Raw genomic sequence first — 25,670 nt, 5'->3', positions numbered from 1 at the left:
ACACTACTTTTCAGCACTCCTGCACCTTGCAAAAGCGTTTTGGATACGTACATGTGATCTGCATTTTGAAGACAAACATTGCCACATTTGGAGAAAAAAATGTTATGACAATTATATTTTCCGAAAGCCTGGTGCTTATCTGAAAGGAAGAGGGGATACAGAAAATAAAGGTTGTAACAACAGTGCAACCTAGTGGTTGAAACAAATGATTCATTCATAAAATGTTTTATTCATACCAGACATTAAAATCACAGTGGAATAATTTCTGTTACTGAAAATATCTTTATTTTTTTCCAGGACTCAAAATCGTGGCTGATGAACTTTGCATCCGTTCATACAATGTATGTGTTTACCGTCAAGCTTACAGTTGGTAACCCAGTCTGATATTGCATTAATTAAAATCTTGATGTAGAAATTGTGCTTGCACTAGTTGTGATTATCCCAAAACAACCTCGAATTTATTAAATCCCCAAACTTACTTGGGTTGGGAGTTGGAAGAGAACACTACAGAAAGCTTGAGACAAACAAGTCAAAACAAACTAGCTGCACCCACACAGTCTCTGGATAATGAGGTCCCCCGCTGACTATTCCCATGTAAAATACTTGTCCAATCCATGACCTGGATACTGACAACATCCTACAATCTAACTTTTCTTTTCTTCAAACAAATAACTCCACAGTATAAAAAGATTAAGTGTATAGGTACTATGTTGCATGTCAGTTGTATGTATTACTGTAGTTACAACTTAGTGAAATATATTATTTATTGAATACACTGCAATATATTTATGGTGTACTATACTAATCGAAGGTAGATCAATCTTGATGTTGAACTACATTACATGACCTTAAAGCAATAATCTGTAATACCCAGCACAACTTTGATCTAACACCCTCCCCCTTACACTGTAAGTGAGTCTTGTCTCTTTTAATAGATCATCCACATATCTACTTAGATGAAATGCGGAGTCACAGAAGAACTGCCAGCTGTGGAGATGTTAGGGTGAAGAACTAAGCTACAGTACTTGCAGGTTGACATGGTGAGATCCATAATTGGGCCTAAGTAAGCCATGGCAGAATGAGCAGAGGGCAGAACCAAGCCAACCTGATCAGCTTCCAATGCTGGGTACAGGTAGCGAGGTGGAGAGACCAGTAAGATCTTGACCGAGGAAAGGGTCGTGGGTGCTGACTCAGGGTGGATACAGAGAAGGGAAGTGGGTGAGGGTAGTGTCGGGGTCGTCTAAGCTAGGGGCCAGTGGTCTCTGGGGCTGTATTTGACTGCGGGGGGGTGCTGAGGAACATGTAGATTGCAGGGGTGAAGATGAGGATGGTGCCCAACACTGACACGGTGAGGAAGGCCCACAGGAAGATCCTGTCCAGAACCTGAGCCACAAACTTCCAGTCCTGGACCACCTGGGAGGCAGAAGAGCAGGGAACAACAGGAATGCCAAGAACAAGGAAAATAAGAATGTTAGAATATGTTTACATTCTTTTTCTTTGTGTCAATTATTATAATAGTCATGACACAACTTTCTTGTGTTATAATGAACAGCATTTGCTTAAAGAGTGCATTCGCATCACACACTAGAAACTTAAAACACAGCATTATAAAATTGTTTCTGAAAAACGCTCCATAGGAAATAGGTTCCATAGGTTTGTACAGTTCAATTCTATGTAAACGTCATACAGGGCAGAAGGTACAACCTAGGGTTCACAACAGCACATTCTACCAATAATAATAAGATTAACAATCTTTTATTGTTACAAATTGTATTTGTAATATACTATATACTGCACCTTATTTTAAGTATGGAGAAATTGTAAAAGAAAAAGAAGAAAAACACTGAAATCTATTAAATGTGAATGAACCAGGTACATTTCAGGCTGCCCCACCTCTCGGATGAAGTGCTCTTTACGGATATGACGGCTGATGTAGCGGACTGAGCACGTAGCCCTCTCCAGCATATTGAGCCAGGCCTGGCTCTCGTCCTCCTTCCCCTCCGGAGAGGCCTGTCCGTGGGCCTCGCCAGAGCCCCTCTGGCCCCCCTTTCGTGCCCCTGTCTTGGGCTTCAGCTCGGGGCTCTCAGGTGCCAACTCGGGGTAGTGGTAGCGGTCGGTATGGCCCCGCATGCAAAGCATCCTGGGTAGCCTCTGGAGGAAGAGGTTGCGTACCCACGGCGACATGGGGTGGTAGGTGGACGAGGAGCGGTGATGCACGTTGATGACAAAGACAGTGACGATAATAGAGAGAGTGACAAAGATCATAATGAAGAGCAGGTACTCCCCGATGAGGGGGATGACCTTAGAGGAGGAAGGGATGATCTCCTCTATCACAAGCAGGAAGACAGTGAGCGACACCAGGACGGAGGTGGAGAGCGACAGTTTCTCTCCTTCGTCTGACGGAAGATAAAACACCAGCACGGTCAAGAACGACAAGCCCAAGCAGGGGATGATCAGAAACAAGGTGTAGAACAACGGCAGCCTCTTCAAGATGAACGAGTATGTGATGAAGGGATAAGAGTAGAGGCCGTCTTTCCGGTTCCCCTTTGCCCCTGTGGCGTTGAGAATCTGCCACTCGCCGTTGTCAAAGAAGTCCTTCCTGTCCACGTGGTCGTCGATCAGGACCATGTCCACCATGTTGCCGTCGTACGTCCAGGAGCCGAACTTCATGGAGCAGTTCTGCCGGTCGAAAGGGAAGAAGGTGACGTCCATGGTGCAGGCTGACTTGTAGCTGGCCGGCGGCGTCCAGGTGATGGCGCCGTTGAACTTGACAATGGCCTTGGTCATCAGGGAGCCTTCGAAGCGCCCGTCAGCACTGGTGATCGGAGCAACAGCAGAGTCACTATTCCATAAGAATCATCATATAATTAATACTAACCATAATTTAATCATAATCATTTAAATGAAAAGGTTGCTGTTATGTTGTGAGCAATGTGCAATGCTCGATTTGTTAGCCTCCCAATCCATTCACACCGGTGTGTAATTATCTCCCACTAAAACCACAGCAGCACCAGACTTAAAGACCGTTAAGTCATTATCTTAATGAATCTCTTCTATTTCTTAATTTAAATAATAAATCAGTTTCTAAGAATACTGGAGTGTGGATTTGTTATAGTCCTTTGTCGAGACCTTAAAATATTTGCCACTCACTATATCATCACAATTATTTAATATGAAATGTATTTTCTTGCTTCAAGTCATACAAGTTCCTCTTACTTCTCATAGAGAACTATGTCTGGCAGCCAAATGGTCTCTGAGGGAACTCTGATGGAAGTGATTCCTCCATAGTGAGCAGGGTTCCATCGCAACTTGTAGTCGATCCACTCCTGTCGAGGAACATGTTACTGTGGCATAACCCACACACACTGCATTCCAGACTATAACTTTAACCATACAGGGCTTGGAAACCTCTCCATTATAGGATACTCATGTTTATCTAGATAAAATACATCCCTTTTTATTAACAGGACCAAACAGAGCATGAAGTGTTCTGAATAAATAATAAACTTTATTTTGCTCACCTGCCAGAGCCAGACATTGGTGGTCATCAACTGGTTCTTCTCATCCTGTTGGAAGAAATCATAAAAAGTGCATTCATTTTAATTGATAGGGGGAGAAAGAGAGGGAGAGAGAGAGACAGGAAGAGAGAGAAAAGAGACAGAAACAGGGAATAACAGCTAGTTTTGTATCAGTCTCGTACTGACACTGTGGCCTTTCTACATCACCAGGGTAGAGGCTCGTTAAGAAAGAGGGAGAAAAAGATCAAGAGCAAGAAGGAGAAAGAGTGCAGTGAATCGTATTAGCTGAGCAGGAACACAGCTGTCAGAGTCAGTTTGATGTTGCGGTGATCACATAGTCCAGAGGTGAACTGTAATCCAATACAGGTCTGCTGTCTGGGAACACTGGAACACACACACACTCACAATCTGTGGGTGTGTATGAGGCTCTCTTTCTGTCACACACACAATCTTTCAATAACATCCCTCCCCAGTCTCTCTTTCTCTCTCTGTGTCAGAGTAGGTCTCATTCTCAAACTCTCTCAAAAGGACCATTCAATATTTTAGCAACCTACTACAAAACCTCACGTAATATCCGGAGCCACCTAAAACAGTCATGTCACAAAGTTATGACCTTGCCTAAACAGAAGAAAATGTCTTCTGGCACATACTATCATGGAGAAATAAGAGTGGGGAGACAACCCATGACAGAGAAAATCACTCCATCAACCAAATTAAATTAATCCACCAAACACATACATTTCCGTCACTGAAACAGGGCAAAACCTAAAAACACACAAAGCTGTGTTGGCAGCTACACCTTACCTGCTGTTGTTGTGGGTGATGATGTGTCATTACAGTATGCTGATTGTTGGTAAAAAAAAATACTTTTTTATTGAATTCATAAAATGTTCAGTGGTAGGTCTTTGCACCATCATTGCCATGACTGTCAGCAACTGAACATACAATGCTAGTTTATACATAACTTAGGCTATAGCACTCACACATACAGTCTTTTGGTGGAAAGCGAGGTGGCATGGAGAAAAAGGATTAATATTTTAAGCACATGGGGACTGATGTTCCATTAGCTCCCTATGTTCTCAGCTCAATAACAGCTAAACCATCTTAACCCATCACAGGCAGTTATTGAAAGATTTAAATCAGGCTCTTGTTGGGAATGGAAAGTAAAGAGGAGGACTTGGAGATATGGGTTATGGCTATTTCAGAACCATGGACAGCCGCACTGTGGGACAAGTGAGTTGAATTTGTCAGTGGTGCTGATTTCAGCACCATGGACAGCCCCTCAACTCAACCGCTAGAGGCCCCCTCTGACTGATAGTACACCATTAGCTTCCTAACTAAAGCCAAGGCAGTGTCTTTTACATGTAATTATGATTTGAATAAACGCATCTCTGCATGCAACAGTGTCTCTCCTTCTGCCACTCCCTCTCTCTTCATCTCAGTGTGTGTGTGTTGGTGCCTGTGTGTGCACTGCAAGCATCCTCACCACGTCCACCAGCTGAGAGATCTTGAGGCCAAAGCGTACAGTGACCGTGTCGTTGGCGTGCTGGATGGGTCGGACCCAGCGCTGGTAACCCTGGAACAGGTTCCTGAGCAACGCATCCTCCATCTCTGCCAGGGACACAAACTCACCCGGGGCTGGGAGAGAGGATGGAGGGAGGTAGAGCGGGGGGGGGGGGGGGGGGGTAAGGAGGAAGGTAAAGAGGGAAGGAAGGGGGGGAGGTGAACAGGAGGAAAATGGCGTAAAAGATAAGGTAAAAGAAGGAGAAAGTGAAGGAGGGAGGGAGGTAGAGAGAGGTAGAGAGAGGTAGAGAGGCATGGAAGGAGACATGTAGGTTAAGAGGCAGGAAGGAAACTGAGGGACAAAAGAAAATGCAAATGAAACACTGTTTACTGTTTATTATGAATACACACACAACAAAATTGTGGCTAAATTAACAACTCAGCACTGGGACAGAGTGTGTCATAGCATAAGAGTGGTGTAAAAGGAAAGGATGTTTGTAGACAGAGAGAGGGGTGGAGTGACCTAGCCTGTCACCCAGACACCCTTCAGCCAGGGGCTGTTTGCTGATAATGGACATTGGTACTCAAGAGGAGCGACGGCAGCAGCTCAAATGGGACGCCAAGGGTAGAGTTTGTTTAGGGTTAGCCTTTTATCTAGAGCTTCTTTTCTCCTCCCCTTTGTGTGTGAGTGTGTGTGAGTGTGCATGAGTGTGTGTGTCTGAGAACTTTGACCTGCCAGGGGAGTTCATCCCCCTCTGGCTGGTCATCTGCCTGACCTCACATCATCTCCTTCTAGGACTCATATTATGAGAAACTCACTTGTACTCACTTAATGTTGGTGTGTGAGGGTGCTTGTGTATTTGTGTTATAAAAGTGAGTGATTGTGAGTGCAAGAGGTCATTTAGAACAACATTTTAGTTCTCATTGTCATGTAATTATTACAAACAGATCATAACTGTTCATCAAACATTTCATGACCGTAAATTGTATCTGGCGGAAGGAAAGGTCACAGTCGGATAATAAACACCGTCATTGGACCCCTGTTTTGTCCCCGATGCATTTCGTCATCCAGGCGGTCGGCCAGCAGGACAGACCGGGATCACGCGCACCAGAGAACAAACCCGATTCCGTGGAATGAATAGTGAACAGGGCTTTTTTGTTAGGAGGTGCTTAGACAGAGTAGGATCAAACTCCAAAATCAACGCTTTGGAAGATTAAAAAACACACATCAACCTCACGATCAATAATCAACAATAAAGCGTGCCTTTTAATGCTGACATGGCTACAGAAGAAACTGCATGCACGACTACGGGAATTGAGACAAGAAGTTTACAATTTCTCGAATATAGTCATAGCTACTTACCCGGTATAGTGGCAAAGGAGAGCGCACACAACACAGTCACAAAGAATAGGGAGAGTCGCAAGTTCATAGTGATTTTCCTTTCCTTGGAAACCTAAACCTATTCAAACTAGTGATAAGTTACAGCCTCTGCGTCGGGTTGAAAGTTACATAACATTCCGAAAGAAAGAAGAATTTTCTCCTGAATTACAGTTGGTGATAAAAAAAACAGAGCCCCGGTTCCACGAAATGAAACTTGACGCGAGGAGAAAAGGCACCGGTGACGCGCCACAGCCGTAGTGCACGTCTCTCCAGCGCGAGGCATGCACGGCCACAACTGTTACCCAGTAGTAAGTTGTGGAAGATAGGGGGCGCTGGCGAGACTAGGACGCGAGCTCAGGGGCGGTTCGGATAAAATTGCCTCAAACCAATTAAAGATAACTGTATTCCAGTCGTGCGCCCTCGCCGGAAAACAAAAGATCTGAGGCCATGCTCATTTTTTTTTTTTATTAGAATCATTTTGTTTTAAGTAAAAGCTTTTATGTAGGCAACTTCTACAGTTGTCATCTTTGAATGTAATTGAAAGCAAAGCGTTCAAGCATCATACCAAAAAGAGAAATACTCATGGAAAACAGAAACTTTGTACCACAAGTTGCCTTCCCGTTGCTTGTTGACTCCATTTCCTAAATGGAGTGCATGTCAATACCGTAACAGCCACTGGGGAGCGCTGTAAAGCAGTAAAGTTCCATACAGTGCCATCAGGTACCCATAGGTCGTCACTGTGGATCCTTTTCACACATGGTTTCCTTTGAAACAAAGATACAAAATTGAGAAATGAACAAAGGTTTACTATTGAGGCCAGCCAGTGATGCTTTATTGAGGTCAACCAGTGATATTTTACTGTAAATTCACACTCCACCCCCCTCCTCTCAGTTTTTATGTGCTTTAGCAGGTTACATCAGCATGTATGTGGTACCCTCACCCTTCCACCTCACCTTTTTCTCTCTCTGTCTATCTTGTGGCCCGATGTTTCTAAGGTCAGTCGAGCATAACATAACTGACTTTCCTCACGTGCCTTACTAGCAGCAGCCGAGGGAGTGTCAGTGTCTGCTTGTTTGTGTCTGGTGTGTGTGTGTGTATATGTGTGTGTGTGTGTGCGTGTCTCAGGAGGGCTAGGGGGTGGAGCTGGACACAGCATCAGGATTTGTGTGGCATAATTGGGTGTGCATCAGTGCAATGTGCCCAGATGCAATGCCAACCTTTGACTCCTACTGGTGGCACTCCTAGGGGCATTGTGAGGTGCCAACCTCCCACTGAGATACACAAGGGGGGAGAGAGAGAAAGAGAGAGCGAGAGAGAGAAAGAGAGACAGAGAGAGAGAGAGAGAGAGAGAGAGAGAGAGAGAGAGAGAGAGGGAGAGAGAGAGAGAGAGAGAGAGAGAAAAGACTCCAGACTCCCTGGGGATGATCCAGCTGGACATGTGCCTTAGTCTTCTGTGCTTTCTTTTCATAGACAAATCAGGTCGAGCCAGGAGAGATGAAATCAGAGGGAGATTAACTGAGGGCAAGAGAGAGCGATATCTTTAAAGAGAGATGACACACATTGTGCAGACAGTGACACACATACACACACTTTGGGAGACATTTAGTCCTAAATTATCTCTTTTGTATTTCTACTCCTCTCAGTTCTAGGGAAGTGGCCAGGATAACGGGAGGCTGATTATCACAATGAAATTATCCTGATTTTCCGCTCCACTTGGGGCCGCGGGGTGGGCAGCTGCTGCCTCAGAGAGGCTCCCGTTCTCCTGCCGCCGTCGCCCGCCCCATTCCTAATCGCTCGGAAAAGGGGTATTCTCGCGGGCTAGAAACCTGTACGCCAGTTCTCATCCTGAGTGACCGGGGGCAGCTGCAGCGTGTGTGTCTGTGTGTGTTTGTGTGGGAAAGAGAGACAGAGAGAAAGTGTGTATGTTTAAATGCATATGTAAGTGCATACTGTGTGTTTTAGCTTGTGTGTGTCTGTGTGTGTGTTTGTGTGTGTGTGTGTGTTCTGTTGGCATCTCAGTTTTCTGTTATTTGTGTTTGTCTTATTATTATTGTCTGCATAATTTGACTTCACTCACAGAGTATAAATAAGAGACACAACCTAGTGTTTTCTGACCTGAGGGCTCATCTTAATCTGTTTGTTATTTTAAGGATTAGACATGACAGATAAACCAGGAAAGGCCAACTACCGCCATCAAACCTCAAACAGGCGAGCTTCAAAGGAAAACCACTGTTCCAATCGCAGTTAATACCATTAGAGATCCCACAAGCACCAAGGGAAAGATGAGAGATTAATTTTCTAGCAATAGTGATTTGCAGCTGAACCCAAAGATTGTTTGACGTAGTTTTAGAAATGCAGACTTAGCTTGTTGGAGATGTGAGAGAATGGATATGAAGAGGTCTCCTAATCTGTAGGAGTATAAGACTTTCATCAACAAAGACTTCATGGTCCGAAAACCAACAAATGGGAGACCAAACACTCAAAGGCACAGATTGTGATGAGGGAACTGGCTCAGAGCAGAAAATAACTGTATCAGGGAGCAAACACACACATGCCAGGAGGAGGAGAGGGATTAGCAGAAAATGGCCACTTAGCAATTTCCTAGTGCATGCTATGATTGTGGACTTTTTGAGTTCAGAGGTCAAAGGCTAGGTAGAATAACACAGGAATGTCCGTCTGCCTGCCTAAAGCAGCATCCTCTGGAAAGTTTTATTTGCCAAGCACACTCCAAATATCTGAAAAAACACCGAAGACACATCCCTTCTCTGTGTCACAAACACTCCCATGAATTTAAGAAGACACACTACAGTCATTGCCTCACATTTGCTCTATGGAACATAGAGGACTATTGACAACATACTTCCCATCAGTGAAGTGTTAAACAATGTCCAAAAACAGGCTGGACATGTTCTCAACGTGAGCATGCAAGCAAACACGCCATCCCATAATTTTGCTCCTAGTAACACGATACCCTGTCAGAGATATTGGTAGATCACTGTTGGAATGGTGCATGGAAACCTATGCACCTCTCCAAACTACATAGCAGTAGCGTAGCCACAATCCATTTACCCCATTGATAACACCCCAAAATTAAGATTTGGCACCCACAAAATAGAATTCTGGCCACGCTACTGCTACATAGTACTCATTAATGGACAAGACATAGATGAGTTGATAACCAGCTTATACACAAATGTCATACACATTACCGTGAGAGATGTATGGATGGTTGATGTAGCACTGCATACACACTATCATCACGATCATCTACTGTAACTCAGTCATCATGCCTAACGAACAAATTAATAAGCTGGTGTAAGAGTGTATCTCTTTTGCCCTCTCTCTCTGTCTCTCTGTCTCTCTCTCTCTCTTTTTTTATCTGTCTTTATCTTGGTATCTGTCAGTGAAGGAATTTAGCGCTTGTTGTCACGAACCGATCAGTCTTTCATCTAATGCGGCATTGAGCATGATACAAGCACGCACACTTGGTCACACACGCACGTCGTCAATTAGGGGTTTTAGGGGTTTCCCTGTTCGCTCTCTCTTCTCTGAGGCACTTCTCACTCTGCTCATCCTTAACCGGATCATCACAGCAGCCTTTGCCTGTCCCCCCTCCCTTCTCTCACACATAGGCTACATCTGTGCACACATGACTTCACCAGGCACATTCATGTTAGTGTGTGGAGCTCAGTTTGCCATAGGGGTGTGCTGTGCATTACAGTACAGGGAACTCTTCCCTCATGTTCATCACCCCATGCGTAGTCCTTGTTCCACCAATCTCACACATGACATTGCATAACACATACACTAACTTCATATACTCTGTCATTGATACCAGGACCCTTAGAGGCATGAATGTAAACCAGTAAATAAAAACTCTGACCCTTGAGAACATTTGGGGGAAACATTTAAGTTACTTTGACACACACAGACATGATAGACAGTAGGCCTACTATCTATTTGTTGCATGTATGTATACACAAATGGTTTGTGTATGGTTTGTTTATAATAGCCATTTTACAACTTAATCACTACAAATTTATCACTTTCTAAAAAGTGTATATTATATTACATTTCAAATTCAAGATATAAAAAAGGGAGTATGGTGCAGAATCATCAAAGAAAATTCTACAAAAAGTTTGTACTATTAAAAATTGTATAATATTTTTGGAATACTATACTTTTGGAAGTATCTAAAAGCAAAAGCACGGATCTGAATGAAGGAACAGTGAATCATAGCTTTTTCGGTCTACATTAATGCTCTCACACAAAGACAATACAGTCCATAGCAAATGCACATTTCCTTTCCAAAACAAACATTGTTTTCTTTTCCTAATTTAGCGGACAGTGTTCCTTAGTCCGAGCTACCATAAATATTCAGCGGCAAACAAAATTAGAACCGCGCCCTCTATGAGTGGGTGTGTTTGTGAAAGTATATTAGAGAACGTCTGCCTGGGTGTGTATGTGCATTAGGACTTGTGTGTGTACGACGCTTACAGAGCCTCTCATCGGTATGAATTATTTAACAGAGTCTCCTCTGGTTAGCCACGGTCGACTGGCCCCTGGCACGTACCGTTCTCTTCCGCCAACACTGGAGAATACCCCCCCAACTTACCGTGCGGTTTCACGTCAAGCACCGCCTTACCGCAGCCATCCCCACTCATCCCCTATCATCTCCCCTCTCCCCCTCCTACCCTGGTCCTCACGAATGCTTATTGGACAGACAGCTGTGGATGAACAATATAGGAAAGATAGAAGGATGGCCAGGAAGAAATAGTGAGAGAGAAAAGGCAGAGAGACAGAAAGAAAAAGAGAGAGGGGGGGTGTGTGAGACTTCACCAACAGAGTTGGGGGGAGAGCAGAGAGGGACAGATGGAGAGGGAGAAACCAAATAGGTGTCAGAGAGAGGAACAGAACAGAAGGGAGAAAAAACGATTGAAACAGTAGGAAAAGAGAGGTGGAACGGGACAAATGTGGGGAAGATGAGCGGGGCATCATGGGGGATCAGTGGGGATCAGTGAGAGACATGGAATGAGGGAGGGAGAGAGAGAGGAAGCCTGAAGGCGAAGAGGAAACACTGAATGCATCTTGTCTCACAGAATTATGTCAGACTCCAGAAGTTTATAAAAGTTTGACTACATGAAACATGGTGCATGAGAGATATCCATCCTGTCCCAACTAATATGAACCGTCAATAAACACACACGCACCAATGCACACACACACTTTCGCAAGGCGTCTTCAATGCGGTGGAGCTTCTGACGATTGAAAAGAATCATGTAAAATATTCATCCTTAGTCACTCTTAATAATGTATAATCCCTTCCACTTACAGGCAGGCTGGAGCACCAGGCCTCATACAAGCCAGCCATGCGATAAAAATACACTCTGCATTATCATTAAAGAGATACACTCCCTGTCAGCCAAACATCCTGCCAGCCTGCCTGCCAACCAGTAATGCCTTGGACTGAGGACCGTTGCTACATGGATGACGTGTTGGGGGGAGCTGCTGGCTGGGAGGGAGGGAGAGCTCCGGTGACGTCCAGAACAGAGGTAAGCTGAGGTGGAAGAGATGGGTCGTGGAGATGGGATGGTACCAGGGGAAAGAAGAGGATCAACTTCACGCCTCAAATGACTTTTCCTCTGGGAAGCCCTTGTCACCCTCTTTCTGTGTCATCGTCTTTAACTTGGGACACACAAAATATTCTCTCTTTCTCTCTCTCCCTTCTCAAATACACTCTTCTCACTTCACATTGAGGACCTGTTCCATCTCCATAGCAATGACGCGAATCCTGCTTCTCACACACACACACACACACACACACACACACACACACACACACACACACACACACACACACACACACACACACACACACACACACCAACTCCCCAGCAGACAGATGCCTCCCCCCAGGACAGAGGCTGTAGTCAGAGCTCTGACAAGGATTCAGCCCCCAGACTTCCCAGGCAGGCCAGGGAGGTCATATTCCCCATTTACCCAAACACACAGACTCAGACAGACTTAGACTCTCGCCTGGCAACGGGAGAGACAGAGAAAGCTGACCAGCATATTCTGCTTCACCTTTGACCCCCAGAATAGAGAGGGAATAAGTCAAATATCTAAGTTTGTGTGTAGAGTATGTGGGCAAGTGCATGTCTACATTTGACATTGACACAAGAGCAAGGATCATGTTGATATAAATGTGACTCTGATCCGGCCAGAGTCTACAACAGACCAAGTCATGACTCATTAAAACCCAAATGACATTAAAAAGCCCTCTGGCTGTTCCTAGGAAGCACTGGTTGACTTTGCTGCCCTCATTCCTTCCCTTATCTACTCTTTTCCTAGCCGATTCCTCTCTTTCCTCTCTTCCTTCTTCCTCTCTCCCTTTCTGTCAATCCTGTCTCCTCTCCTCCTACCATATCTTCCACCTCTCCTCTTCCAGTGCTGCCCTGCCTTTCACTTCCTCGTCATCCTCTTGCCTTTCCTCCTCTCCTTTATCCTCAGTGTCTCCTAGCCTCTGGGGGAGGGGGGGGGGTATGATATCAGACATGCTCCCCCTCTCCCTGTCAGCTCCCAAAGGCGTTGACCCCAATGAGAATTCTGTTTTTTAAATAATCCCATTGTGGCATTAACCCTTTCCTGATGACATTAGCATTATCCCCACCCCCAACCATCTGCTACATGAACACAAACACACATACCTGCACAGGGCACTTCCACAGGGTCACAGATTTACACCCTGCCTTCAAAATACTGCATGTAGAAGAGCACTTTTAAAATGTTGGAATCTATTGAATATTTGCTTATGGGACACAGCATTTACATTTATGCATTTTAGCAGACGCTTTTATCCAAAGCCTTGGTATTTCTCTCTCTAACACACACACACACTACTCAGAACTAAAACAGAGATACAACCACACCAAAAAAAACATTGCTACTTTCCCTCTTTAGATACAAGCTCCACAGACTTTAGGCATGTAAAGTCAGTTTACAAGTTTAATCAAATGGTGCAGTTCAAGTGTATCTTTACATTTAGTACAGATGAACAGAGAGCAGGTAGTGTGTGAGATGCGTACTTTCATACTATGTGTATGAGAGAAAGAGATTGATAAGAACATCCTACAACTATGTCTGTATAATACACATAATATGCCTATACAGCCAACATGCATCATTGATTGTTTTTTAGGTATAAACAGCCTAACACAGTGTCGCTGTTGTCTGACAAACAGTCGGCATAATAAACAGATTGTTTGCGACAGTTACAACATGACATGTACGGTACACCATCACGGTTCAGTTATCAACACGGCCTCAGTCACAGAGCTCGGAGCAGCAGAGAGCCTCCGGTCGAGGCTGGCATTCTTCACCAGGGAAGGGGAGGTTTTGAACAGACCAGCAAACATACAGGAATACACAGGAAAGGACAAGAGGGAGATGGGAGACAGAAGACTGAGAGAGAGAAAAGGGGGGGGGGGGGGGGGGACAGAGAGAAATATGTACGTAAAAGTCCAGTAGTTCATATAAAGAAACCCAATAAAAGACACAAAGGGAAGGAGAGAGGAAAGGAGGAGAGGAGGAGTCCAGTGGCGTTCACGTGAAGAAGCTGATGAGAGGCTGGAGGAACAGTCCCACAGTACCCAGCACACACACTGTCACAAAGACCCACAGGAAGATCCTGTCGATCACCATGGCGACGTACTTCCAGTCATCCTCCACCTAAGAAAGGAAGGTGATGGAAGAGAGAAAGAGAGAGAGCAGGAGCGAGAGAAAGAGACAGAGAGGGAAGGATAGAAAACGTGAGCGAGAACAGGAAGGGAAAAAAAGAGTGACAACTAGAGAGAGCGGAGGGACTCACGGGTCGCTGAGGGCCAAAGAAGACGAGCAAAACTATAAGAAAGGAGAAGGACGTGGGAATGTGCAAAACACTCCTGCCCCTACATCCATATCTCTGTCCCTTCCTCCCTCACTGACAAACCTTCTGTGAAAACACATCATTGACCTTTCCTTAACGGCATCTGCAAAAGCCACAAGATTTCCAGCTCCAGTAGATCATCCACTAACCGTCACGGTATTATAGGCTGCCACCACACTAGTATAGTAAAATAGTCTTAACTCGGAAGTGTGCTAAATACTCATGCAAAAGTGAGAACGAGGGATTAAAGGAAGTGATGGAATGTCAAAGAGGGGGAGTAAAGGAGAGAAAAGATGAAACATGGCATCTCTACACACCCTGCACTCCTGGCCTGGGATTTAGGGTCTGGTGTGTGTGTGTGTTTGTGAGTATTAATGTGCGAGTGGTATTCCTGTGTGTGCGTGCTTGCATGCGTACGTGTCAGGTTAGTTGCGTATGTGTACTTTTGCATGTGTGCTTGCATGCATGCATGCGTATGCATGTGTGTGCCTTTATAGGTGTGTGTGCAAAGCTGAAGCAGACAGTCAGATGTGCTCCACTGGTTCAGTAATGCCCCAGTCTACTGAGGGATATAGCCATTGTGTATGCATCATTTAAACACTGGGGCCTTACTAAGAAAAGCCTGGCCAACCACAAACGTATCAGGAGGCTGCAGGAAGAGAGGCCAGAATGCTAAAGCTCACAAACAGCTTTACACGCCCGTTATAGCCTCACGTGGAAAAGGCTTTGCCGCAGTTTAGATCAAACCAGGTAAAAACCAAAGAAGTAGATAACGTTCAGTCATGTGTGTGTGGGGGCGTGGATGTTTATGTGGGTGTGTATGTGTGTGCTACGTGTGTGCAAGCGTGTTCTCAATGCGTGCGTGTGTGTGTGCATGCTTGTGTGTGTGTGTCTCAGCTGTGGCGTTTTAAGAGTGCTTGGCACAGCACTATTGGCCATCCCATTTCTCAGACGTCCAATAACAGTTTCTATCATATCCCACCACAAGCCACAGCACAGAGTAATATCAGCATCTGGAAACACCTCACATCTGCAGGTCTCACTTGAGGATATAATCCAAATCCTCAGCTCCCAGGTGCTGAGCTAGGACTAAGACGGATGACTGAGGGACTCTATACCAACTCAAAATTGGGCCACCTACTTCTACCTGAATCTCTGTGAAGGACTTTAAAACAAGTAGAAATTATAATTAAAAGCCATACTGTTTATTTACATTGACTACTTACTCAGAAAGTGCATGAAGACACAGTATGTTTACCTCCTTGGCCTTGTTGCGCGTTCTCATGTTCTCTGCGATGTACTTGACACTCTCGATGGCCTGCTTGATCTCAGGTGACACCACAGAGAACGCCACCACGGCGCTGACGGGCGGGGACGTGCTGAGCGCCCGGGGCAGCTTGGGAAGCTCCGCCTCTGGGGGCACTGTGGCGGGTGCGGGAGAGGCCACAGGAGGCAGGGGCGGAGGTGTAGGGATGGGCACCTCCTTCCCCCGGTAGGGCCCCTTTCTGTTCATCTCCCCATACTCCACACAGTTCAGGGCCCCGCCCCCCACTGCACCGCCATCCGTCTGGATTTGGACTCCGACAACCACACTGTTCTTCCTCTTCTTCACTCCTGCTCCTCCTCCTCTTCCTCCTCCCCCTCCTCTTCCTCCTCCCCCTCCTCCTCCTCCCCCTCCCCCTCCTCCTCCTCCTCCCACTGCTCCACTTCCACCACAGCTCCCTACCCCCGTGCTGGTCAGACTTCCTCCATCTCCTCCCCCACCCACGCTGCTCGCCCCCGAGGAGCAGCCCTGGTCGATGGGCCTCCTCATCAGCATGACCCGGGGTAAGACCCCCAGGAACACGGAGCGCACCCAGGCTGGCATTGTGTGGGTCATTGGGGTGCGGTAGTGCACGTTGAGCACGAAGACGGTGATGACGATGCTGAGGGTGACGAAGATCATGGTGAAGAGCAGGTACTCGCCGATGAGGGGGATGACCAGCGAGGTGGAGGGGATGGTCTCGGTGATGACCAGCAGGAATACAGTGAGGGAGAGGAGGACGGAGATACAGAGCGTGACCTTCTCCCCGCAGTCGGAGGGCAGGTAGAAGACCAGCACGGTGAGGAAGGAGATGAGCAGGCAGGGGATGATGAGGTTAACGGTGTAGAAGAGAGGAAGTCTCCGGATGTAGAAGGAGTATGTGATGTCGGGGTAGATCTCCTCACAGCAGTTGTACTTGATGTCGTGTTTGTAGCCCGGCGCGTCAATGATCTCCCACTCCCCGCTTTCCCAGAAGTCTTTGAGGTTGACCTTGGACCCAATAAGGACTAGGTCGATCTTGGCCTTATCATACGTCCAGGAACCGAACTTCATGGAGCAGTTCTGGTAGTCAAAGGGGAAGTAGGTGATGTCCATGGGGCAGGAGGACTTAAAAATGGCCGGAGGGACCCAGGTGATGGTGCCATCAAACTTCAGCAGTGCCTTTGTTTTGTCTTCAACCAGGAAGTCACCCACAGCACTGGTAGTGAGAAGTGTAGCAGTTAGCAATTAACATTCAGTAGCATTCAGCTTTAAAAAAAAATAATTCGAATAAAATTTCCCATGGTTGCTTAAAATAATTGGACTCCATCATCCACTGCCTTTTTACAATGCACTTTAAGAGCATTAGCAGAATGTCCAATATTCATGAGATGCTCACTTGTTGTAGAGGACAATGTCCGGTCTCCAGATTTTATTAGAAGGCACCCGTATAAACTCAATGCCATCATAATCAATAGGAGCCCATTTCAGCTTATAATCATTCCAGATCTGCAGAGATGAAATAACAATGATATACATGGAGTTGTGAAGTGAGTGTAAACAGTAAATGCAGGATTCATCTTTTATAATGTACTATCCTATGCTAGACTAGTAGACTTTAATGTACAGTACTATTTGATAAGAGACCATACTCAACTATACTAGCCACAATATACTGTGCTGTTTTCTAAACCTCTCCATATGAAAGTGTGTAAAGTCAACTTACATGTGTCAACCATAGATTGGTCTCCATAATCTGATTCACCTCATCCTGGGGAAAAACCAGAATAAAGGAATGTGGTTTCACAGGGGTTCAACAGTAAATCACTGTTACTAAAAGGTTGTTTAAAGTTATAAAGTGATGTTTCTATTCATTGCTACGATGAATAGAAATGTCATCATTATGCGCTCCTCTGGTACACGGTCATGTTGTACAGTTGTACTGGATTGTGCAGCCTCACCACTTTGACCAGTTGGGACATGGAAACCTCAAACTCCACAGTGACAGGGTCTGACACATTCTCCACAGGTCGGATGAACTGGTTGTACCTCCGGAACAGCCTTCGAAAGAGCCGGTCCTCCCCCTTGGAGGCAAAACAATCTAGAGAGAGAAAGAGAAAGGAGAAAAGAGAAAGAGAAAGGAGAAAAGACAGAGAGAGAGAGAGAGAGAGAGAGAGAGAGAGAGAGAGAGAGAGAGAGAGAGAGAGAGAGGAGAAAGGACAGAGAGAGAGAGAGGAGAAAGGACAGAGAGAGAGAGAGAGAGAGAGAGAGACAGAGAGAGAGAGAGAGAGAGAGAGAGAGAGAGAGAGAGGAGAAAGAGAGAGAGAGAGAGAGAGAGAGAGAGAGAGAGAGAGAGGAGAAAGGACAGAGAGAGAGAGAGGAGAAAGGACAGAGAGAGAATAAAAGAGAGTGATGCCATTATCACTTGTAGTTTTGATCTTTAACTGCTGTGCTCTTGCTATGTATATCTGGTAAATGTGCTACTCAACCCATATCCTTTCATCGCTCTGTCTATATTAATGTTTGAACTAAAGCGCTGTGCAGGGAACAGAGAGAGGGCTATGGAGGATCAAAACCTGGTGTGAGTCACATTTACATTTAGTCATTTAGCAGATGCTCTTATCCAGAGCGACTTACAGTAAGTACAGGGACATTCCCCCCCGAGGCAAGTGAAGTGCCTTGCCCAAGGACACAATGTCATTCGACACGGCCAAAATTGAACCAGCAACCTTCTGATTAATAGGCAGATTCTCTAACCGCTCAGCCATCTGACCTCACATGTTTAAGCTGCACATGTACGAGGGGGCAGGCAACTGGAAACTTTGAGCAAATCTCCCTGGCCCAGACTATTTCATCCAGAAACAGAATTAGAATGTGTCCTATCCTCTGTTTATATGTGTGTGAGGCTTTCCTGGTAAATGCTGAGTGCAGCTGCACCAACGCGAAGGTCATTTTATTCCCCAAAACATTTGAGTGGTGGAGTTGCTGGGCACGACGCACTGAAACCACGCCTGCCCAAGCAGAAAATGTCCCCTCACATGGGACATCCACCAACTCTGACCCCCACGCCTCGCTAACAGCTTTTAAGGACTCACCTTTTTTTAGAACTTAGTCAGACAGTCAGGATTACTGTTCGTTGTCAGGCGTTCCAAACCCCGTTGGGCAGTCAGTCAGTCAGTCTATCTATCAGCCAACCAGCCAGTCTACTCAGAGGACAGCAACCAGCACCCTGCTCATACATGTGCCAGCAAGGGCACCATGCATGGTGGAACTGAGGGACAGAGGCTGTTACTGCCTCTGCCGAAACAGGACAAAATGAATAAAATATGCTTTCAAATGGGACACAGACACTTTCATCCAAGTGACTCGCATCGTGTACTCAGTTATTCATTCATCAACTTCTAAACAAAAGAAAATGATCAACGATCTGAAACAAAACGAAATATTTGAAATGTATCTGTGTAATCACAGCTCTCAGGGTCATTCAATTGTGTGGGTCTTTAACATCGGGGGTCGCTGAGAAAACATCCCACAATCCCATTCTTCCACAGACACTGACTCTCTCATATTCTCCAAAAGAACACTTTACACAACGACCACCCTTGTGTGTACATGACCACACGCTGGACTGTGTGTGACACACACACACATTCACACACACCATCTGACAAAACATGAAACAGGTCAAAATAAAAGATTACATCAACCAACATGGAAGATTGGAGACTGTGGAGGAGAGGGCAAAAGATTAAACAGATTAACTCTCTCTTAGACCTGGATCAGATCTTGAAGATTTTTTTTATGTACAGTATTTAAAGGACACTTGATTTGAAGTCTGAGAGGATTCAAGTTCCTTTTCTGTGAGTGGTCAAAAATGTAAACGCAAACTAGCATGAGGGTTATCTTGATGTTAGGAAACATTCTCTGCATAAGGGTTCTAGAGTTACATCACAGCCAAACTTTGCTGAAGTTTTCTTGAGGTCAGTCTGGTGGCGCGAGCAGAGTCTTAGCATTTAATGAACTAGCTTCTCTCCAGGGGCCTGCTGGGTAAATTTCTGCCTCGGCTACCTGCCTTAAAACATGCGGCACTCCCTGATTCGCTGTGCTCCAAGAAGCTTGTTTAAACCTCCCTAATTGGCTAAGGGAAAAGAGGGCAATTATAATCTGTTAATTAATTGGACCTTTTGTCCTCCGTGAGGAATGAAGGAAAGTATTCAGCTCTGCCGATCCGGAATTTCCTCTTTCCTAATGTTCATTTGAAAGGTCTATAACAAAGACATTTACCCTTTTTAATCATTTACCCTTTCAACTTAAACAAAAGTTAATGTAAAGTTTGGTAATTAGCTCAATATGAGTAATACGAGTCTGAGAGCGTATGAGAGAGTGAGTTAAAGATTGTTTCATATATCAAAGAACACAGTCAAAGACTTTGTGTCGAGCTCTGTTTTTTCAATGAACAAATCCACTCGTCACTTGATCCCCCTTCTCGCTAAGTCCCGATGAACTGACAAGCCGCCTCTTAGGCGGCGTTGAGAGGGAGCGAGACAGCCAGCGACCACACATTAGTCCTTTCAACGGAAGCATTGATTTTGAATTAGGAACTCTAACAGAGAGCTTTCCTTTCCTGCTAATGGCACCCGGAGCCACGTGAATCGTGGCCCTTGCAGCTGGGAGCCCTTTGATCACGCATGGGTTTGACGTGATCAGAGGGAACTAATTACGTCCCACAATAAGCTTCCAGGCCTTGATTGGTCTAAGACTGTGTGTGTCAGCAAGGGATAGATGGAGGAAGGAGGGGGGGGGGGGTAGCAAGACAGAGCAGGCGAGAGGGGGGGAGATAGCATGAGCGAGTGGCAGAGATGAGTATAGAGGGAGATAGAAAGCCAGGAGAGAGAGATAGCATGTTTATTCTCTTCAGGGTCCATGCTGTTTGGGACACGTTTCATAATGAAAGTTGCCTGGCATGATTGTGTGTGTGTTGCACATTGATTCCCCTTCTGCTGTCTGTCCAGATCTGGGAGGTAATTTGGTTACCTAGGGTTATCCAAAGTTTATGGCTGCTCTCCAACAAAAATAAACTCTATTCCCCATGACGAAAATACGTCCCCCACAAGTGAACCTCATACACACACCAATCCCATTCCTACACCCCCCCCCCCACACACTCAAACGCAGACACATGCACACATAGCCAGACAGAGCACACACACTCCAGATTTCATAAGAGAATCCCTGACCCCAAACTCCACAGAAAGGTCCAGACTTCACCATTTGCGTCAGATGGAAGCAGGCGGTAAATCATGGTGAGCTAGATAGAGAGTGGCATATGCAGAGTACACATGCAGGCAGCAGGCAGACAGACAGAGGGGGAGAACATCAAGGTGCAGCAGCTCAGTGGTGACTGTGTCCCAGGGAAGGGAACATTCAGATCATTCAGTATTTGGTGATGCTTCACTCATGTTGTAAAATGACGAACACCTTTAAAGGAGCACTTCGAAGTATTTCCATCCATGTACAAAAAATACACATCCATCAGTTTCTATGTAACAACTTTGTAGTGCTACATCAATGTGAAAATACTGCTGATATCTGAACAACTATATTGTGATTTTCACTGATTCCATATACTTCTCTGATCCAGGAGTGTATTTCAATTGGACTATCACAGATTTGATGTAAGATGTAATGCAAATAATAGGAAAACTCTTTCAAGTTGACTTTTACAGTTGGTTTGGTGCCAAACACAAATGGGTACATACATTTTGTGATCGATCACTGCATCTTTATTCATTATATTAAGAAACAACTTCTAAATGATATATCTGTGGATAGTTGTTTCTAAATGTTAAAATAGAGAGTAATATGAGGAAGAAATGGAGAAAGGGATGGAGACGTATGAAAGAAAGTGAAAAGGGGATGAGAGAATGAGAGAAAAATATATGCAAAGAAGTATGAAGAAAAAGTTTTAAAATTGAGAGGGATAGCAAGAGGGATAGAGAGAGGTATGAGGAACAAATGGAAAGGCGGATGGGGAGAGAGATGAAGACAGAAATGGTTGTACATTATGGATGCAGCTTAAGCCAGAAGCGGCTATACGAAGATGTACAGTGGCTTAACATACAACCGACAACCTGGCATTTACTGTAAAGCAAGAAGATAAAACCTCAGAGACGTCCTACAATGAAGGGTACGTGGACGGATGGAGAGAGTGGGGATACTCAAGAACGGCACCTCAATCTGCTGTGAAGTATTCCTTCTTTTCTCATCCCTCCATCCATGGCTATGACTCACTACGTTGGCTGCGGCGAAGACTATGATGTCTCTGGGGAGACATGGGATGGGGGCTGGTGGTATAAGCCATCGGGGGCATAGAGAGGGTCCCGTTTCTTGCAAGACGAATGTGTGTGTGTGCAACTGCGTCCGTGCACATGCCCGTGTGTTTGAGACGCGTGTGTCTACAAGCAAAGTTTATGTGAGGCAATCGTGTTAAGAGGATCCTCAAGCTACTTACACACACACACACACACACAAGGACACCATGAAAGGCTGACAGGCTTGGGAGACTGTAGCACCACGGCTGGAGGGAGAGGGGCTCATGCTGTGAGAGATCTACAATCCTGGAAACTCGGTATTGAGGAAGGGTCAAACATGGGCCAGATGTTTACCACAGATCGCTAACGAGTAAGCAATCCTGAAATTCACACTTCAAGAATGATGGCCATTAAGGTGAATGGACCGTTAAATGTGAGACTTTTTGTGCTGTTGTTTGAAACCACCGATTAAGTTTGGTTGTGGAATAAATGACCAAATACCAGATCTCCACAGACAACCATACCTTCAGACTGATATTAGATATATTCTCTGATAGTTGGAACAGACTTAAAAACTTGGTGGTTGTACTTAAAATGGTGCGCTGTCATTGGTGTGACAGGGACTGGGTGTCGCTGACGACTCCCTCTTCTTAAAAATTATTCCATCCGGCTACTGTCACCAAAAATACCTTTCAATCCCTGGATTGGCGGATCAGCAAATTCTGTTTTTGTTGGAACAAATCATCACAGATGCGCGTGACTGAGACAATACCTGCTGTAATACCCTCTTACTGGATGCAGGGGAGGAGGGGTTGGAAGAAACCCAATTGTGTGTTTTATTGTATTCCTCTGATGGTACACACTGCGAGGCTCAGATACAGGCCACACACACCTGAAGGATGGGCAGAAAAGGAGGAGGTGATGGGGGGGGCATGGAGAGGACAGATTAAGCCCATCTACACCTACCGTGAGACTGAACGAAGATAGAGGGATAGGTTAAGGGGAGAAGACATCAGACTATTTAACCCAGCAGAGGGAAGGAGGGAAAGAATGACGGATGTAGTAGGGCGAGGGGGGGGGGGGTATTGTAAACTATACAGGTGAAAATAAGGGTCAGTAATTAGTTTGAAAATAAATATTTCTACTAAATTCCCCATTCCATCTACAGCAGTCACAGCCATTACACCAAACCCAATCTGAAGACACAAAACTCATATCAACATAAAGATGTAATTTCCTTGAACTCCACTGGATAATAAGAGTACGACAAAATGCAACATGTCCTAAACACACCATACTGGTCTCACAATCAGATCACACCAGTTCAAGGACACTGCAGTGAAGCTTGCTGATCGAGACACCACTCCACCCCAGACCTGGTGTTCACACACATCTCTCCCCTGACCTTCTCCACCACACTGTTAGATGGGGAGGTCTGTCACTGTGAAGCCCGGGTGACAGTGTGACAATAAGGCACTTAGCACTAGCTCCCGGGGGGTGTTCCTCAAACAAGAACACAGCGGAACAGAACGTCTTAAAAAGCCCAGGAGACAGAGGGACTAACAGGAAGAATGCACGCCCCCATTGGATCTGAAGAAGAAGAATCAGAGTGCAACCAGGCTATATCCAGACTAGAATTGTTGGGGGTACATGCTAGAACCAGGATAGAACCAGGATGGAACAAGGATAGAACCAGGTTAGGTCCAGGCCCTGAACACAGTAAGGGTCAGCAACGAGATAGAGACACTGTGATTTGGTTTTCTGTAAGTCTGTCTGGGTCAAACCCACTGAGCTTGCATTTTTGCGAAGTTTAGAACAGGTATAGTGATGACCTTTACAAACGGTGTCAAAAGCTCCACACAAAGTTATTACTATATGCGTGATACTTATCAATTTCCCATTGAAGCATACTCTGACCTAAAAGACGAAAATATGTAATCTAGCGAAACGTGAGTAATGTGTGCAGCGTTGTCAATATACGAATCAATGAACACAGGAGCGGGAGAAACGTATGCCACACGAGTTTGATTGCGCGTGGATGCGCTACTCGGATGCCTAGTCTCCGGTGGCTCGAGGGCTGACGCATTAGACTTTATTATGGAGGCACGTGAAGACATCTGATCATCCTACGGGGCAACACTACTTAACTCGTCCGTTAAATTCCCCGCGTGCAAACGTCACATATGAAGTGCTGCAATATTAAATGCCGAATTTATCCTATTGGCTAGGTTGTTTTATATTCAATCCAACAAATGTCCAATGACTTAAAAAAAAACTACTTTTACGCATAGCTCAAGCTTCAAGGTGACATATGCTAGAGTAAAGTTCTAGCTCCCCTACGGAAAATGGGCATCGTCCTAAATACGGATGTAAGATGTAAAAGGGAAACAACGAAATATTACTAACATTCTTTGACATGTATATAACCCTTAGTTATTACTTTATTTGTGTGTTGTTTTTAATCAACGGCTTCTGAAGCCAGTCTTTACCCGTGAACAAATTACAAAAATACGACATTGAACAACACTGTCGCACACCCAAACTCCAAAACCCCAATCAAAACACATCGTCTTACCTTGCGCTGGAACTAGGACCACCAGCACCAGCGCGACGGTGAGTTTCCCTAAGAGACTCATCTATACGTCGTCGCGTGGGGAGTACTCTGTGTACAGAAGCAAGTTGGTTGAGGAATAAACGAAAAGAGTGGAAAGAGAAATCAGTGAAACATTTTCGGGGCGCCGAGCATGGAGAGGTTGATACCAGCGCGCGCTTTCCCAGTCCGACATGGAGAGGCTCTGCTTGTCCCGCCCCCCCTCGGGCGCAACCTCACGCGCCCTGTTTTTACATAAGGTAGTAATTAGAAAAAATCTAAACCCAAACCCAAAATGTGTTATATGCAATGGCTGATTATGCTTACAAATGAATATGTATGTTGCGTAATTGTGCATTGGGCTAGAAAATTAACATATTGGCTGTATTTGACAAAATAATTGGCTATGTTTTTTTTATATAGGCAAGAACTTGGCTTAAGGTTAAGCCAGGTACATTTCCCACAAGACCCCCGCATGCGCACACATGCACGGCAAGAAAATGAACGTTTAAACATAACAAAATGTGCCTGTTTGCTAGTAGTACGCTACACAAACACAGCCACACACAAGCTGCTGGCGACACATACACACATATACAAATACACATGTATGCCCTCGCACACTGTGCACACATACAAACATACGTTTTTCTTGCTGATCTGTCATTGACCTATTTAGACAGGTAGTTGATTTTGCTTGCTCAACAATGATCAGCCTGATCCAAATATTAATTTAGAACTCAAGGAATGGACTAGGAGGACCCAACACTAACCTTCACAACTTGCCAGAGTGATCCCAATGACTGTGGTACGACACTGAACTGTAAGGAATTAGGAAAACCACAGGCCTCTTCACTGATGATTTTGTCCGCAATACATTTTAGTAAGGGTTTTCAAAATAGAATAAATATGTTAGTTGCTGTGTGTGAGGTGTGGCAGTTGGAGACTGTGTGCGTGTGCATTCTCACAGAGACACTGTGCAGCTGGTTTGTACCACAAGCACCATGCATTCCTCTTATCTGATTACCATACATGTTGTACTGGGTTCCTGGCTATTCATTGACCCTGAGATCAAGAATGAACACATGCAAACACAAAAAAACTCCATATAAATAAACACACACACTTAAACAAGCACAGCACTGTCGTTATAAAATTGTG

General features: G+C 45.1%; 2 protein-coding genes across 2 annotated transcripts; both read right to left on the bottom strand.

Moving 5' to 3' along the window:
• Positions 1-298: 298 nt before the first annotated feature.
• On the bottom strand, positions 299-6,624 carry LOC124467023 (neuronal acetylcholine receptor subunit non-alpha-3-like). Its single transcript, XM_047019093.1, has 6 exons — positions 6,385-6,624; positions 5,005-5,156; positions 3,522-3,566; positions 3,217-3,326; positions 1,894-2,815; positions 299-1,413 (listed from the first exon to the last, which is right to left on the bottom strand). The coding sequence occupies exons 1-6, from the start codon at positions 6,449-6,451 to the stop codon at positions 1,246-1,248; spliced, it is 1,464 nt and encodes a 487-aa protein (XP_046875049.1). The 5' UTR covers positions 6,452-6,624; the 3' UTR covers positions 299-1,245.
• A 6,672-nt stretch (positions 6,625-13,296) lies between these two features.
• Positions 13,297-24,697, bottom strand: LOC124467040 (neuronal acetylcholine receptor subunit alpha-3-like). Its single transcript, XM_047019116.1, has 6 exons — positions 24,495-24,697; positions 17,570-17,709; positions 17,335-17,379; positions 17,008-17,117; positions 15,585-16,827; positions 13,297-14,130 (listed from the first exon to the last, which is right to left on the bottom strand). The coding sequence occupies exons 1-6, from the start codon at positions 24,553-24,555 to the stop codon at positions 14,005-14,007; spliced, it is 1,725 nt and encodes a 574-aa protein (XP_046875072.1). The 5' UTR covers positions 24,556-24,697; the 3' UTR covers positions 13,297-14,004.
• Between the last annotated feature and the right edge of the window lie 973 nt (positions 24,698-25,670).

Source organism: Hypomesus transpacificus, chromosome 1 (genome assembly GCF_021917145.1).
Source record: "Hypomesus transpacificus isolate Combined female chromosome 1, fHypTra1, whole genome shotgun sequence".
Lineage (NCBI taxonomy): Eukaryota > Metazoa > Chordata > Actinopteri > Osmeriformes > Osmeridae > Hypomesus > Hypomesus transpacificus.
This window is presented reverse-complemented; position numbering and strand designations above follow the sequence as displayed.